A 15,623-nucleotide genomic window follows, 5' to 3' on the forward strand; every position below is an offset into this window, starting at 1 on the left:
ACTTGTAGACATGTCAACCCCCTGCCATGCCTTGTTGCTAGGATGTTGCCAAGACAATCCCAGTTGTTACTGCTCACCTACACCATGACAAGCGCAATCTTTCTTGGATTCTAACTCCCTGACATGCACTCTTTTCACCTGATTCTGTAGCGATGAGGTCCCCATTTGAATGGCAACTCTTGTGCTGGAGGTGGTGAACAAGAACAGCTGGAAGTGTCTTAGCAACAAGGAATAACAGGGGATGCCATCTCAGGGAGTTCTTTGGCCATGCGCCGGGAGGTACATAAATGGCCTTCACCTATAGCAAAGGGCATTATTCAACTTTAGTCAAAGCTGCATTTTTCATCTACAGGCAGCCCCTAACGGCATAGGCAGTTTTTTTTAGTAAAGGTAAACCCTTTAGATTAGGTTTAGACTAGTGCGATCTCAGACATCGCATGTGATTTGCACCTGCAATGCAGGTGTGTTCACATGCAATGTCTGAGCAATGCAAGTTCAGCCATACAGATTCGCACAGAAAAAGGTGCAGGGACTAGTTTTTCCCTGCACTGAAATCGGATTGCATGGGCGAACCATTCTGCTGGTGTCATTAACCATTTCAATACAGGGCACTTACATACCTTCCTGCCCAGACCAATTTTCCGCTTTCAGCGTTGTCGCACGTTGACTGACAATTACGCGGTCATGCTACACTGTACCCAAACTAAATTTTTAGCATTTTCTTCCCACAAAATAGAGCTTTCTTTTGGTGGTATTTGATCACCTCTGGAATTTTTATTTTCTGCTAAACAAAAAAAAAAAAAAAAAAAAATTTTGAAAAAGAATTTTTTTTTTGTTTCAGTTACAAAACTTTGTAAATAAGTTTTCTCCTTCACTGATGGGCACTGATGAGGTGGCACTGATGGGGCTGCACTGACGGGCACTGATAGGCAGCACAGATGTACTGTAATGTATGGTACTGATGGATGCCAATCAGTGCCAAACAATAATGCCTGCCAATCAGTGATGCCCATTGTGAGCACTGATTGGCATCCCTGGTGGTCTAGGGTGGCATACCTGGTGGCATCCCTGGTGGTCCAGTGTGAGCATTCTCAGGGGGAGCTGCGCTGATAATCGATAAGCACAGACCCCCCCCGGCAGAGGAGCAGCCGATCGGCTCTCCTCTACTCGCGTCTGACAGATGCAAGTGAGGAAAAGCCGATCACCAGCTCTTCAGGTTTACCTCGTGATTGGACACGGCTGATCACGTGGTAGAGTCTCCGTCAGACGCCACGATGCAATGCGCGCTATTGCAGCAAGTTGGCTGGAAAAAATGGGGTTAAAACAGGGGGTGAGGAGGCATCCAATCACTTCCTCACTGCCTGTCAAGAGCTTCTGAAGCGCGAAGGCAAGGCATGTCTAACCTACCCTTATTAGGTTTTTTATTTTTACAATTGTTTTTACTTTTTTTTTTTTTTTTTTTAATGGGAGACCCCCAATGTGTCTTTTTTAAGACTGAAAAAAGGGACTGAAGATAGTCCCTTTCTCTGAACCCTGACCTGCACTGTATATGAATGACATAGGAGTCTGCATGCAGACTTCCATTCATTCACAAACACAGAGTAAACAGTTTACTCCGTGTGTAGCTATCACTATGTTTACCTAGGAAAGGAAGGGGGTTGGTAAAACTATGTTTACCTAGGAAGAAAAAAAAAAAAAAAAAAGTTCAGCTCTGCAATTGCCGGCGGGAGTGGCAGCGGAGGGAGCCAGCAATTGAAATGGATCCACAGAGATCCGTACTGGCAAGAGGGGGGAAAAATTAGTGCTGGGGACTGACAGATGCAGTAGGCAGAGGACAGCATGGGGGGGGACAGAGCAAAGATTTGAGGTAGTTCAGGAGGGGAGGAAGCAGCGGGTGAAAGGTAGAGAGGCAGCGGCGGAAGGGGGGGAGGGGGGTTAATTTTAACTGAATACCTTTGATCAGCGGCTTGTAAGATGCTAAATCAGAGCTATCGTGTTCAGCAGTCTGAAGTTTAGGGTCATTGAAGTGACCATGAGCTTTAACAGAGGAATGTAGGTCTGTATGGCGTGCGGATTTGGCCACCTGCAGGCACGTCTGTACGTCCGTACGGCATACAGACCTGGCAGCGAAAGGGTTAACAGGCCAAGGTATCCAGCAAAAGTGGCAGTTAAAAGGTTGAACAAAAATTAACAGGGGTGCTTACAATGATCATCTTATCAATAGGGTTTAAACCTTTATCAAAAAAAAAAAAAAAAGTCGCTGTAACTGCTTAATAAGTGATAGCTGGAGTTTGGGCTTTAATATGTTAGCCACGTATGTGAAGTCCACCAAATCTAATAGTCCATTTAAAATTACCCTCTCCCACAGGTTGAAAACAATGCTGTCCAAAAGTGGTTACACTGGGATTTAGTGAGTGAGTATATAGCCACATTAAGACAGTGGGGTGTGTTATTGGAAGGATTACCAGGTAAAAAAGGAAAGGGAAAAAAAAAAAATCAGCGGCCATAACATTTAAAAGAGTTGTATTAAAATTTTGCTCTTGGATTTCGATATGCTTCAAAAAAATAGAGACGGATACTTGACTCACAATTATTGACTTTTTCATGCGCTCTCCTTGATCGCTTGAAAGATCATCTTCAGACATTGACAGTACTACTTCAAAGCAACTCCTGAAAAACAGTAAACATACTAAGATAAGGGGACAAAACTCAGCTTAACACGAAGTCAGAATTTGCATTTCATACATTACCAACTGCTGGGACAAACATAAGGATGTTTAAAAATATGTATATGCTCTTCTAAGGTTTTACTAAATTATCAGTATAACATTTTAGAAAGTGTCAGCTTTACTCCAAAGGCACAAACCAAAAAAACTTGCAGATACACATAACAGCTATAGCCTTCAGAACAAAGCTGTTATGACAATTATTGGGCCACCATGAAAGCATTGCTCCAACATTTCCTAATGGTGGCAAAGATTGCCCATCCCTTTTAGCCATCAGCACATTCAAGGGGTGGGCCAATAGGAATGAGGGTGGGGAGGTGCTGAGTTTTTGGCCTCTTGATTGGCCGGTGAAGGGTGATATCATCATGTGCATGGAAGTCAGAGTGCGCCAAGAATGCACATGTGCAGCTCAGTATACATTTAATAGAAAAAGCGAGCAGGCAGATAAATGTGCCTGCCAGCAGTTTTCAAGCTAGGTTTTATTCCACTTTAAGGCTACATTCACCCAGCACTTTTCTGTGTTCAGAGGCAACAAAACTGGCCAATTAACTGCACCCAAATTGTACATGGCCAAATTTCTGCAGAAACGCCAACCCCTGGATGCATAATGTGTCCAGGGTTAGTCAGCAGCTTTATTCATATGTAACCACTCAGATGAGCGGTTAGCATGTAAAAGCAGCAGCAGCAGACACTTATTTGTACGGAGTACAAATCTGGCAGCCGCGGCTATTCACACACTGTGTGCATGCACTGTTTACAACCGCCGGCAAGAATCCACTGATTGTTGCTTGTGGCCACCCCTTGCAACTGCTAAAGGTTAAAAAATAAATTAAGTTTATAATAGGCTCCCGACTACAATGAAGAAATAAACAGAGCAGTGTTAAATTTGCCTGATCACTTCTACAGGTGGCAGAAGTACAGGTCCCAGGTGATTCACCTAGTCCCTCCCAACCTAGAGAGAGGACAACAAGAAGCTGTTCAAAAGCAGGAGCCAGTGCTAGGACCCTTCTTAACACTTTGGGGGTTGAAGCAAGTCCGCAGGGAAGAGCCACAAACCAAACAGTGACTGTGACCATGGCAGTGAAAAAACCACTGGCAAAACCACATGCTTTAGGTTAATGGATGTCAAGTCTCTGATGCAATAGAGGCAATATCTGAGCAAATTAATTCCAGTTGTGGGCATATGAATGGGCGGCAGAGTGGTGTAGTGGGTAGCACTCTAGCCTAGCAGTAAAAAGGGTTGCTGGTTCGAATCCCAACCATGACACTACCTGCCTGGAGTTTGCATGTTCTCCCTTTGCCTGTGTGGGTTTCCTCTGGGTACTCTGGTTTCCTCCCACACTCCAAAGACATGCTGTTAGGTTAATTGGCTTCTGTCCAAAATTGGCCCTAGAATATGAATATGAGTTTGGGACCTTGGATTGTGGGCTCCTTCATGATAGGGTGCGATGTATGTGTAGATTGCTGCATAAATTGACAGCACTATATGGGTACCTTAAATAGGTATAATTGTAGATACGCAACCACACTCACTCAGGTTGAACTGGATGGACTGGTGTCTTTATTCAACTTTACTAACTATGTAACTATGTGTTGAGAGCCTTCAAATCAAAGATAATGAAGGCATGCTTTGTGTTTCAGACCTGTAAGCAAGGGTTGCGTAAAAACCTTGAAACCCTTCAGTTGCAGGAAAAGGAACAACTTTTCCTTAGTACAACAATCTTTGATGGGATGAAAGTTGAGCGGTTCATCGGAGAAAGGGACAACCAAATGGCATTGGAATTCATCTTTAAAATTAAATCAAAAGACACAACTCAGAGTGCTGCTGCAAGAACTTTGTGGCCAAAGGCTACATCTGCAGAAGACTGAAGGTCTACAAGGCAAAAAACTTTAAAAATGTATGAGCAGAGGACCAGGGGGTAGCTGGACTATAGAGGCCTGGCTCTGGAATGCCCAGGAAACAACCACCGATCTGGTGAGGTTGGTATGTAAAAAATGCAAGAGGAGTTTTGTTCTTTAGGCTACATTCACACCTTCGCAACGTATTTCGTTTTTTCCCGCTATTTGCAGGTTTCTCATGAAACACATTCAGGGTGTGAACCCATGTTATAGTTATGGAATTAAAAAAAAAAATTGACATATATATGTTAACTACGGTAACTGTCCCATGAATGTAATCAAATTTCTTAAAAAAAAATTTAGGCCAAAATGTATTCTACTACATGTCTTTGATAAACAAAGACCAATAAGCCTCGGTTCACACTGGGACGACTTGTCAGGCGACCTAGGTCGTCTGACAAGTAGCGCCCCGTTCAGTACAATGGAACCATTCTAATCGGAGCGACTTGCGTCGCTCCGACTTAGAAAAAGGTTCCTGTACGACTTTGGGGGCGACTTGCATAGACTTCTATACAGAAGTCGTTTTGCAAGTCGCCCCGCCAGTCGTGTGCAGGTCGCCTCGGTGAGGCGACCTGCAAGTCGTGCCGCCTCTGGTGTGAACCGAGGCTTAGTGTATATTAATTGGTTTGCATTAAAGTTATACAATATACAAACTATGGTATATGTATTTGAAAAATGTTCAATCCTGATGTGACTGCCTATCTATGGTTGCACTCCAGGGGGGGCTTGGGTGGTTAGGAGAAGGCAGGAGCTCCGGGCGGAGGACCCGAGAAGAGGAGGATCAGAACTGCTTTCTGCAAAACTATTGCACAGAGCAGAGCAGGTAAGTATAATCTTCCACTGCCTCTGGCCCCTCTTCTCTATCGTCTGCCTCTAAGGCTGGGCATATTGGGGTTCGGTAAAAATGGTGGGACATTTTGGGACCCTTTGTGTGTCCATAGCCCTTTCATGACTAAGCCTATTTTTGAAATTTGGTGTTTACAAGTTAAAATCCGTATTTTTTGCTAGAAAATGACTTAGAACCCCCAAACATTATATATATATATATATATATATATATTTTTAGCAGAGAATCTAGAGAATAAAATGGCGATTGTTGCAATATTTTTTATCACACGGTATTTGTGCAGCAGTGTTTTAAACGCAAATTTTTGGAAAAGTGACATTTTCATGAATTTTAAAAAATCCAAACAGTAAAGATACCCCAATTTTTTTGTATAATGTGAAAGATGATGTTACGCCGAGTAAATAGATACCAAACATGTCACCCTTTATAATTGCACGCACTCGTGGAATGGTGACGAACTACGGTACCTTTGAATTTCCATAGGCGACGATTTAAAATTTTTTTACGGTTACCAGGTTTGAGCTACAGAGGAGGTCTAGGGCTAGAATTATTGCTCTCGCTCTGACGATCGCGGCGATACCTCACATGTGTGGTTTGAACACCGTTTACATATGCGGGCGCGACTTCCGTATGCGTTTTCTTCGCTGCGCGAGCTCGCGGGGACAGGGGCACTTTAAAAAATTTTTTTTTTTTTTTTAATTTATTTATTTTTGTACTTTATAAATTGTGTTTAAATTTTTTTTTTTTAACTTTTATTGCTGTCACAAGCAATGTAAACATCCCTTGTGACAGTAATATGTGGCGACAGGTACTCTTTATGGAGGGATGGGGGGTCTAAAAGACCCCCCATCCCTCCTTTACACTTCAAAGTATTCAGATCGCCGAAAACGGCGATTCTGAATACTGTGTACTTTTTTAAATTCGGCGCCATTGGCAGCCGAGTAAACGGGAAGTGACGTCATGACGTCGCTTCCGCATTTACAACAAGAAGGCTGGAACGAAGCCGCTCGCAGCTTCGTTCCAGCCCGCCCCCAGCCGCCGAAGGCAGCCGAACGGACACCGGGCCTCCCGATCGCACGGGAGGCCCGGTAACAGCGGCGGGAGGGGGGGGGATGTCCCCTCCCGCTCCTCCGGTATAACAGCCGAGCGGCTTTTAGCCGCATCGGTTGTTATACACAGGTAGCCGATCGCCCGCTGTAAACAACGGTACCGGGATGATGCCTGCAGCTGCGGGCATCATCCCGGTATAGCCCCGGAAAGCCGAGTACGCATATGTGCGTTCGGTCGGCGGGAAGGGTATAGACAGCGTTACTCGGCCCCACTTTCTCCTCACAGGATATGATTGACAGCAGCAGGAGCCAATGGCTCAAGCCTCTATGCCCATGAAAAGAGGGGAGAGGCAAGAGAGAGTCAATGTTTCTCCTGGGAACAGCACTAGATCGAAAGAATAGAATGCATAGAATAGAATGCATAGAAAAAGCCCCGAAAATATATAAAATATATATATATATATATATATATATATATATATATATATATATATATATATATATATATATATATATATATATATATATATATATACATATACACATACACACACATACATATACATATACATACACACACATACATACATACACACACACACACACACACACACAGAGACACCCTAGAGAACAAAATGGCAATCATTGCAATTTTACGTCACACTATTTGCGCAGCTGTCTTTCAAATGCAATTTTTTTGGGAAGAAATACACATTCATGAAAAAAAAACAAAAACAAACACACAACACAAAACCGTATAGTCCAATTTTTTTTTTTTTTTGTATAACGTGAAAGATGTTACACCAAGCAAATAGATACCCAATGTCCCAAATCAAGCTTCAAAATTGCGCACACTCCTGGAATGGTGACAAACTACGGTACTTGTAAAACATCCCTAGACTTTGAAATAAAAAAAATAAATAAATAAAAAAAAGAAAGAAAGAAAAAATGTATATTAAAAAAAGAAAAAAAAAAAGAAAAAAAAAAAAAAAAAATGAAAAGTTGAGTTCCAGTCACCTGTGGTAAAAAAATAAAAGTCAGCATCAACAAAAACTTTAGCTGCTGACTTTGAAAAAACAGCCTCTCTTTACAAAGTGCCGGCATCTTCACCATGGGCACCCGGCTGCGATAGCTTGCGGCTTCACAGCCGGGTGCCCTATGCGCATGTGTGAGCAGCGCATCCTGAATAGTGGAAGCAGTCTTCTGGGACCTGTCACATGTCCCAGAAGACTGCAGAGGGGGGAGGGAGAACTTCCACTCTGGTAGTCGGAGAAGTGGGAACCTGTCAAAATTTGGTACCTGCTCCCCTTCCCTGCTCCTCAAAAGTGCCAATTGTTCAAGAGGAGAAGGAGACGAGTCCTTTAAGAGGAACTTCCCCTTTTGGGTAGAGCTCTGCGTCTTTAAAACTACTTTAAAGAACTTTGGGAAAAATAAAACCCTGCAAGACAAAAGGCATAATGAGCTAGTATGCATGAGCGCTGTGATTGTCTGGATCTGCAATGACGTCACTCCCGCGCATGCGCGCAGGAACCGCCAGTCGCGGCACGACTCCTGAACAAACGACACCAGCAGCCCATTTGTTCGGTGCACATGCCCCAATGACATCGGCAGCAGTGCATATACTGAATATCTACTGTGCAAGTTTAGGAGATATTCACGGTACCTACATGTAAGCCTCGTTATAGGCTTACCTGTAGGTAAAAAGTGCTGTAACAGGATGTACAACCACTGTAAGCTACGAGTAGCTGAATTTTATTGGCAGGCATCAAAAGTTTGCACTATGAAGTGAATACATCCCAAACAAGCCCCAGTTTTTAACAGTAAGGAGATACAGAGTAACCCTATCATATTGTATCGTACCTGTCCACAATACTGGTCTTTATATAGGATCCAGGCTTTGCTGGTGAAAGCGGGCATAACCCCAAAAGAAGTCTCCAGGGATCTGAACCTGTACAGTACCCCATGGCCAACTAAACATATTACAGTCTGTGCCAAAGTGAGCACCCATGCACGATTCAGTGCCCGAAGCAACATAAATGGCTATCCCCATGGCAAGGGGTCTGTGTACGGCTCCCAAAGTTTTACCAAGGTTGCACTGCTCCTAATGTTCTATCATAAGACCGTGAAGAGCTGATTGAAGAATCCAAAGATAAAATATGAACCTAGTTAACCCCCCCAAAATTTTTATATATATATATATATATATATATATATATATATATATATATATATATATATATATATATATATATATATATATATATATATATATCCTGACATTGTGGTCTGTTTGCATGCCTCCGTTATCTGCAGCCTACTCTTCTGCATCTGTCTCCCCTCTCTGTGTCACCTAGTGACAGTGCCGCCCCATCCCCCTCCTGCTGCAGGAATAACACATACATTATAAGAAATATATATATATATACACACAAACATTTATTTATATTAGAGCTGCACTGGCTAAAATGAGAATCACATTTTTTTTTTCTTAGAATAAAGATCACGATTCTCGCAGTGTAACATCTTCTTTCACATTATACAAAAAAAGTTCAAAGTAATTTTCTAGCAGAAAATAATGATTTTTACTTGTAAGCAACAAAACGTCAGAAAAGGTTTGGTCTTTATATGTTTAAACTTTCCTCATCTACATGCCTGAACTCTCTGCACTTGTTAGAAAGATGCTGTTTTGAAGATTGGGAAAGGAAAAAAGATCGCAATCTTGATTCTTAGCGATTAATCATAATGTGCGTATAACGCGCACTTTTTCCCCTTAAAATCAGGGGAAAGTCGCGGGTGCGTGTTATACACCAATCCCCTGCGATCCCTCGCTGACAGCTTCAAAATTGCCGACCGCGATTTGAAAATGGCGCCGCCGGCGCCGAAATACACAGAGCCAGTCCTCGGCTCTTCTCGGCCACTTTCGGCTTCACTCGAGCGCCGCCCGAACCTAGCCGAGTGTACTCGACTAGGTTCGGATAGCTCCGCTCACAGTCACGCCCATCCCGGGCGGGACTACAAGTGGAGCCGAAAGTGAACGAGAGCCACCGAGAACCGGCTCTGTATTTCGGCGCCGGCGGTGCCATTTTCAAACTGCAGTGACAATGAAAAGTCACTGCAGTTTAACTGCAGCCTGAGCAAGGCTGCAAATGGACACAGAAAGCTGCAGATCAGCACTGACAAAGCTGCAAATGACACCAAGGATGCTGAATGACACTGGACAAGCATGCAGATGGACGCTGTGCAAGGCTGCATTGATGGGCATTTAAATGTAAGTTTTTTTCCTTATAATACCCTCCTAAACTTGGGGTGCGCGTTATACGCCGATAAATACATACACACACACATATATATATATATATATATATATATATATATATATATATATATATATATATATATATATATATATATATATATATATATATATATATATATATATATATATATATATATATATAACACACACACATACTATTCGTTCATCTCCTCATACAGTGCCTTCTGTCTGTGTATTATTAAAAAAAAAAATCCTCCTTTACCAGCTCCTGGTGGTCACGTGACCGGCCGTGTCTACTCTCCTCCCTCGCCTCCCACTGACATAAGCAGGGAAACTTCGGCTCCGCCCGCTACTTCTGTCAGACAGGCAGAAAGGAGAAAAACGGCTACTTACATAAGCGCCAGGAGCCGTCGTGAAATATGGTAAAGGAGGATTTTTTTTTTCTTAATAAAACACAGACAGGTGGGCACTGTATGAGGAGACAGAACGGATTATGTGAACATAGGAAAGTGGGTTAACAACCACTTTAAAAGGGAAAAGAGGTCCAACATCATAGGACAGTAGCAAAAAAAAACTGAGGACTTGGAGTGGGTTAGGGTTATAGGGGAGGCACCCAGGGGGAGTGTGCGCAAAAGCTTTGCCAGTGTCCAATCACCTGACGATACAAGCTTATAACCCAAGGTATATAAACACTGTGTTCTGTTCTATACAATTAAAAATACTTTGTTTTTTATCGATTGAGGGATCTAAGACAGAACCGGGGCCACTTACAACAATCAGAAAGACCAATGCCCAATTCTGAACCAAAAGAAGTGAAGTTCCCAAAACAACAGAGAAACTGCCAAGAACCCATGGGAAGTCACAGAGAAAAAAAACCTGAGGCTCAGACCAGGATTGAATCATTAAAGGGAATGTTTAAAGTGTATTTCCACTTTTGCAGTCAAACTTGAGAAAACCCCAACAAGAAAGCAAAAACAGTCTTTTCCTATTAAATATTTATTTTCTCAGTTTCAAAATATAACAATACAAGCATTAAAAACGGAGTTGGACAACACAATGCACAATGTAATAGAGCTTACAGATACATACAAACTATAGCGCTGCTCAGCCATTCACAGGAAGCTTTATAGTTTATGAATGAATACAAAGCTGCCTGAGGAGGAAATCGTGATGTCATCCACCTGCCCCTCCAGGGAGGTAAAAACACAGCTAGGTGTAAAAGCACAGGAAATTTGCTGTGGGGCAACTGAAATAAATGCAGTCTCCTAGAAATTAACCTATGAACTAAAGTGGGTATCACGTGCATCCAGAAGCCAATATGTCCGATACCCGGGGACCCATCCAGTAGTACAAATTGGCCAACTACTTTAAAGTAGTGACAGTGCACCTTCGTGCCAAAGGTTTGTAGAGGGAGGCTTAAGCAGATCTCCAGCATCTGGACCTATATTCTGAGTGGAGTTAGACTTAAAGGATCTGCACGTATGCACTGCTAAGGCAAAAAAATTACGAATGGGGCTGCTCTGCCATTTCCGCACAACAGCAAGAGCATACTGTGGCCACCAAAGGGATCACCAACGAATGTGTAAAAAAAAAAATTAAAAATTAAAAAACAAAAAAAGGCCCTTGATGTTCCTTGAAGGGACAATTAATCAGTTTTTTTGGAACACTCATCAGTATACCATGTATGCAGTGTTCTGAACTTGTGCTGTGCACAATTTCAGAAACTTGTAAAAGACTATCACAGCTAAAAGTACAAGGCTACAAACATCTGCTCCATAACATCAGGGACCTACACCAGCAACAGGTATGAGGTAGATAGACAATACAAGAAGGGGAGGATCTATGCATACAGGATAAAACAACCCTTTTACACAATGCAGAGGATTAACCCCTTCATTTCCACAGTAAGTAGAACAAGCATGCTATGCTGCATATACAGACAGATTTTACTGTTGTGGGTTTAGTAACTCTTTAACCACTTGCCGACCGCCTCACGCAGATATACTGCGGCAGAATGGCACAGGCAGGCAAAGTAACGTATGAGTACGTTACTTGCCTCCCGTGGGCGGGGGGCCCGTTTGGACACCCCCCCCCCCCACCCTCCCCGGTGCCCAAGGCAGTCGGCATCTTTCCCCGAGCTATCAGAGGTGAGGGGGAGGCCATCCATTCGTGGCCACCCCCTCGCAATCGCTCCCAGCCAATGAGAATCTTCCTCTGCTGCTGTAATGTAAACAGAGGCAGAGGAAGTGATGTCATCTCTCCTCAAAAAAAAATTTCCAGCGCCGAGAAGAGAAGACATCAATGTGAGTTGCACCAACACTAACAGTAAAACACACTAGGCACACTTTTCACCCCCGTCACCCCCCCTGTACCCCCTGTCACAGTGACACCAATAGCAGGTTTTTTTTTGTTGCATTGGTGTCAGTTTGTGACAGTTATAAGTGGTAGGGCAGTTAGGGTTAGCCCCCTTTAGGTCTAGGGTACCCCCCTAACCAAGTTTTAACCCCTTGATCACCCCCACGTCGCTAGTGTCACTAAGCGATCGTTTTTCTGATCACTGTATTAGTGTCACTGGTGACGCTAGTTAGGGAGGTATATAGGTTCGCTGTCAGCGTTTTATAGCATCAGGGACCCCCATATACTACCTAATAAAGGTTTTAACCCTCTGATTGCCCCTAGTTAACCCTTTTACCAGTGATCACTGTATAACTGTTATGGGTAACGCTGGTTAGTTTGTTTTTTATAGTTTCAGGGCACCCGCCGTTTATTACCTTATAAAGGTTTAAACCCCTAATTGCCCGGCGGTGATATAAGTTAAGTTTTAGGGTCAGATAAGGTCTACGTCGCCCCAAGCAGCGTCAAGTTAGCGCAAGTACCGCTAACACCCACGCATGCAGCATACACCTCCCTTAGTGGTATAGTATCTGAACAGATTAATATCTGATCAGATCTATACTAACGTCCCCAGCGGTTTAGGATTCCCAAAAACGCAGTGTTAGCGGGATCAGCCCAGATACCTGCTAGCACCTGCGTTTTGCCCCTCGGCCCAGCCCAGCCCACCCAAGTGCAGTATCGATCAATCACTGTCACTTACAAAACACTAAACACACATAACTGCAGCGTTTGCAGAGTCAGGCCTGATGCCTGCGATCGCTAAGTTTTTGTTGGTAGCATTTTGATACAGTTGCTAACAGTCAGGAGCTTTTTTACCTGTGAGTCTCACTGAGCATGACAGATAGTGAAGAGGAAGTCACTCATCTGTCAGATTCAGGCTCAGAATACGATCCTGTAGAGGACAGCGGCTCCATGACAGATAGCTCTGACGACAGAGTTGTGGTCCCTGCCAAGGTCAGGCGTACCAGATGCCAATCTTCTTCTGCTGTTATTGAGGTGCAAGAACCGCAGGTCCCTCGTATGGAGCAGAGCAGTACTAGCGCTGCTATTCCTTCTGATGAACTGGCAAGCACCAGCGGCCTAGTACACCCTGGTCGTACATCCAGCACTGCATTAACACTTGGTGATGTGGCGAGTCCCATAAGTGCAATTCAAGCTGGTAAGGTGGCAAGCACAAGTAGTGTCCCGTTGCCACCAAGAAGAGGAACACAGGCCCGTCGTGCCCATAGTGCCCCCTGCTGCTGCATTCGCCAATCCTAATTGGGAACCCACCCCTTCTGCAGCACCCGTACTTCCCCCATTCACTGGCCAACACGGCATTCAGGTGGAAAACTGTTGATATTACATCACTTGATTTTTATTCGCTGTTTTTCACTGAAGATCTCTATAGATCTATTGTGGACCAAAGCAATTTGTACGCTGGTCAACACATCGCCACTATTCCCCAGTCCTCCCTTGCCGGAGATTGGAAACCAATTACGGTCTCCGAATTTAAGATCTTTCTGGGCCTTTCCCTCAACATTTTTGGTCCACTGACCCAATTCACCATATGCCCTTGTTCTCTGCCTCCATGACCAGGGTACGATACGAGCAGATTTTGCCGTTCATGCACTTCAACAACAATGAACTCGGTCATCCTCGTGGAGACCCTGGATACGATCGGCTCTACAAAATTCGGCCCCTCGTAAACCACTTCAACCAACGTTTTGCAGACTTGTTTACTCCCCATCAAGTTGTCTGCGTTGATGAGCCCCCGATTAAGTTTTCTGGCTGCTTGCCATTCAAACAGTACCTTCCCAGCAAGCGTGCCAGATACCGGGTCAAGATGTATAAGCTCTGTGACAGGGCCACAGGCTATACGTGTAGATTTATGGTTTACGAGGGCAAAGACAGTCACGTAGAGCCGACAAACTGTCCTGACTACATAGGAAGCGCTGGCAAGATTGTGTGCGACTTCGTGTCACCCTTATTCGGAACAACAGATTGGAGCATGTGGCACCGTGCGACCTAATCGCCGGGGCTTTCCCCAGTGGCTTGTAGATTCCTGTCTTAGGCTGGGGGAGAAAGCCTGCTTCAAGTGTAATAACTTGCTCGCTATGAAGCGGAGGGATAAGAATGTTTTCGTTCTTACCTCCCTTCATCCAGACACGACGGTTCAAATTCCTACGGCGACTGGTGTTATGGAGAAACCCCTCTGTGTCCACGAATATAACCTTGACATGGGAGGGGTGGACCTCAACGACCAGTTGTTGGCGCCGTACCTAGTTGCCCGTAAGCCCAGAGGCTGGTACAAAAAAGTGTCTGTTTATTTATTTCAATTGGCTTTGCTGAACGCTCATGTGCTATACAGAGCTTCAGGATGGATTGGATCCTTCCTTTAATTCCAGGAAGAGATCGTCAGAGCCCTTCTGTTTCCAGACGGTGCTCCACCTCACCTTTCCCAACCAAATGCAGTAAGCCGACTGCAAGACAGGCATTTTCCGTATGTCCTCCCGAGTACCCCTACCCAAGTAAAAAAAATTTAAAAAAAAAAACACAAAAAAAATATATAAGATAAAAAAAAAAAAAAAAAAAAAAAAAATAGTTGTCGTTTTATTGTTCTCGCTCTATTGTTCTGCTCTTTTTTACTGTATTCTATTCTGCAATGTTTTATTATTATGTTTTACCATGTTTGCTTTTCAGATATGCAATTTTTTTTTATAGTTTACTATGTTTTATTGTTAACCATTTTTTTGTTTTCAGGTACCCCATTTAGCTGCAGAGCGGATTTATCTTGACAGCAACAGCGTTTGCTCCCACGATACATAAAGCCGTGACTCCAGCGCTGTCGGAGGTGATTTCACCACCACAGTTACATACTTCAGCATATATGCCGAAGCGTGGGGGCATCAGTGGGTGGAGGAGCAATTTGCTCCTACCTTTTGCGGGAGGATGCCCCCATGCTTCGGCATATATATATTTTATACTACTTTTTTTGTATTTGCTTTTCAGGTATGGTAAGTCTTACTGTAATGTTACTTTGTTTTATTGTTAACCATCATTTGCTTAGCAGGTACGCCATTCAGTTGCAGCGCGGATTTATTTATCTTGACAGCAACAGCGTTTGCTCCCACGATACATAAAGCCGTGACTCCAGCGCTGTCGGAGGCGATTTGACCACCAGTTACATACTTCAGCATATATGCCGAAGCATGGGGGCAGCAGAGGGGCGATTTGCTCCTAACTTTTGCGGGAGGATGCCCCCATGCTTCGGTATCTATCTATCTATCTCATGTATGCTCATCATTAGAAGCTGGTGGATGAAGGGAGGTATTCTAATGGTGGGCATACCCACCGATCAATCTTTTTTTCGTTCAGCCCACAGGCTGCATGAAAAAAAAGTTTACAATATATGCCCAACAAGGACCAGCAACGTACTGGTATATTACAAG

At 43.7% G+C, this 15,623-nt stretch overlaps 1 protein-coding gene across 1 annotated transcript in view; it reads right to left on the reverse strand.

The window, feature by feature from the left end:
* Positions 1 to 15,623, reverse strand: part of RLF (RLF zinc finger) — a 95,231-nt gene that overhangs the window by 52,396 nt on the left and 27,212 nt on the right. The window contains exon 3 of the mRNA XM_073615455.1: positions 2,589 to 2,670. Coding sequence (XP_073471556.1) covers positions 2,589 to 2,670 — 82 coding nt within the window. The remainder of the gene's footprint in view (positions 1 to 2,588; positions 2,671 to 15,623) is intronic.

This window comes from Aquarana catesbeiana, linkage group LG02, assembly GCF_042186555.1.
Source record: "Aquarana catesbeiana isolate 2022-GZ linkage group LG02, ASM4218655v1, whole genome shotgun sequence".
Lineage (NCBI taxonomy): Eukaryota > Metazoa > Chordata > Amphibia > Anura > Ranidae > Aquarana > Aquarana catesbeiana.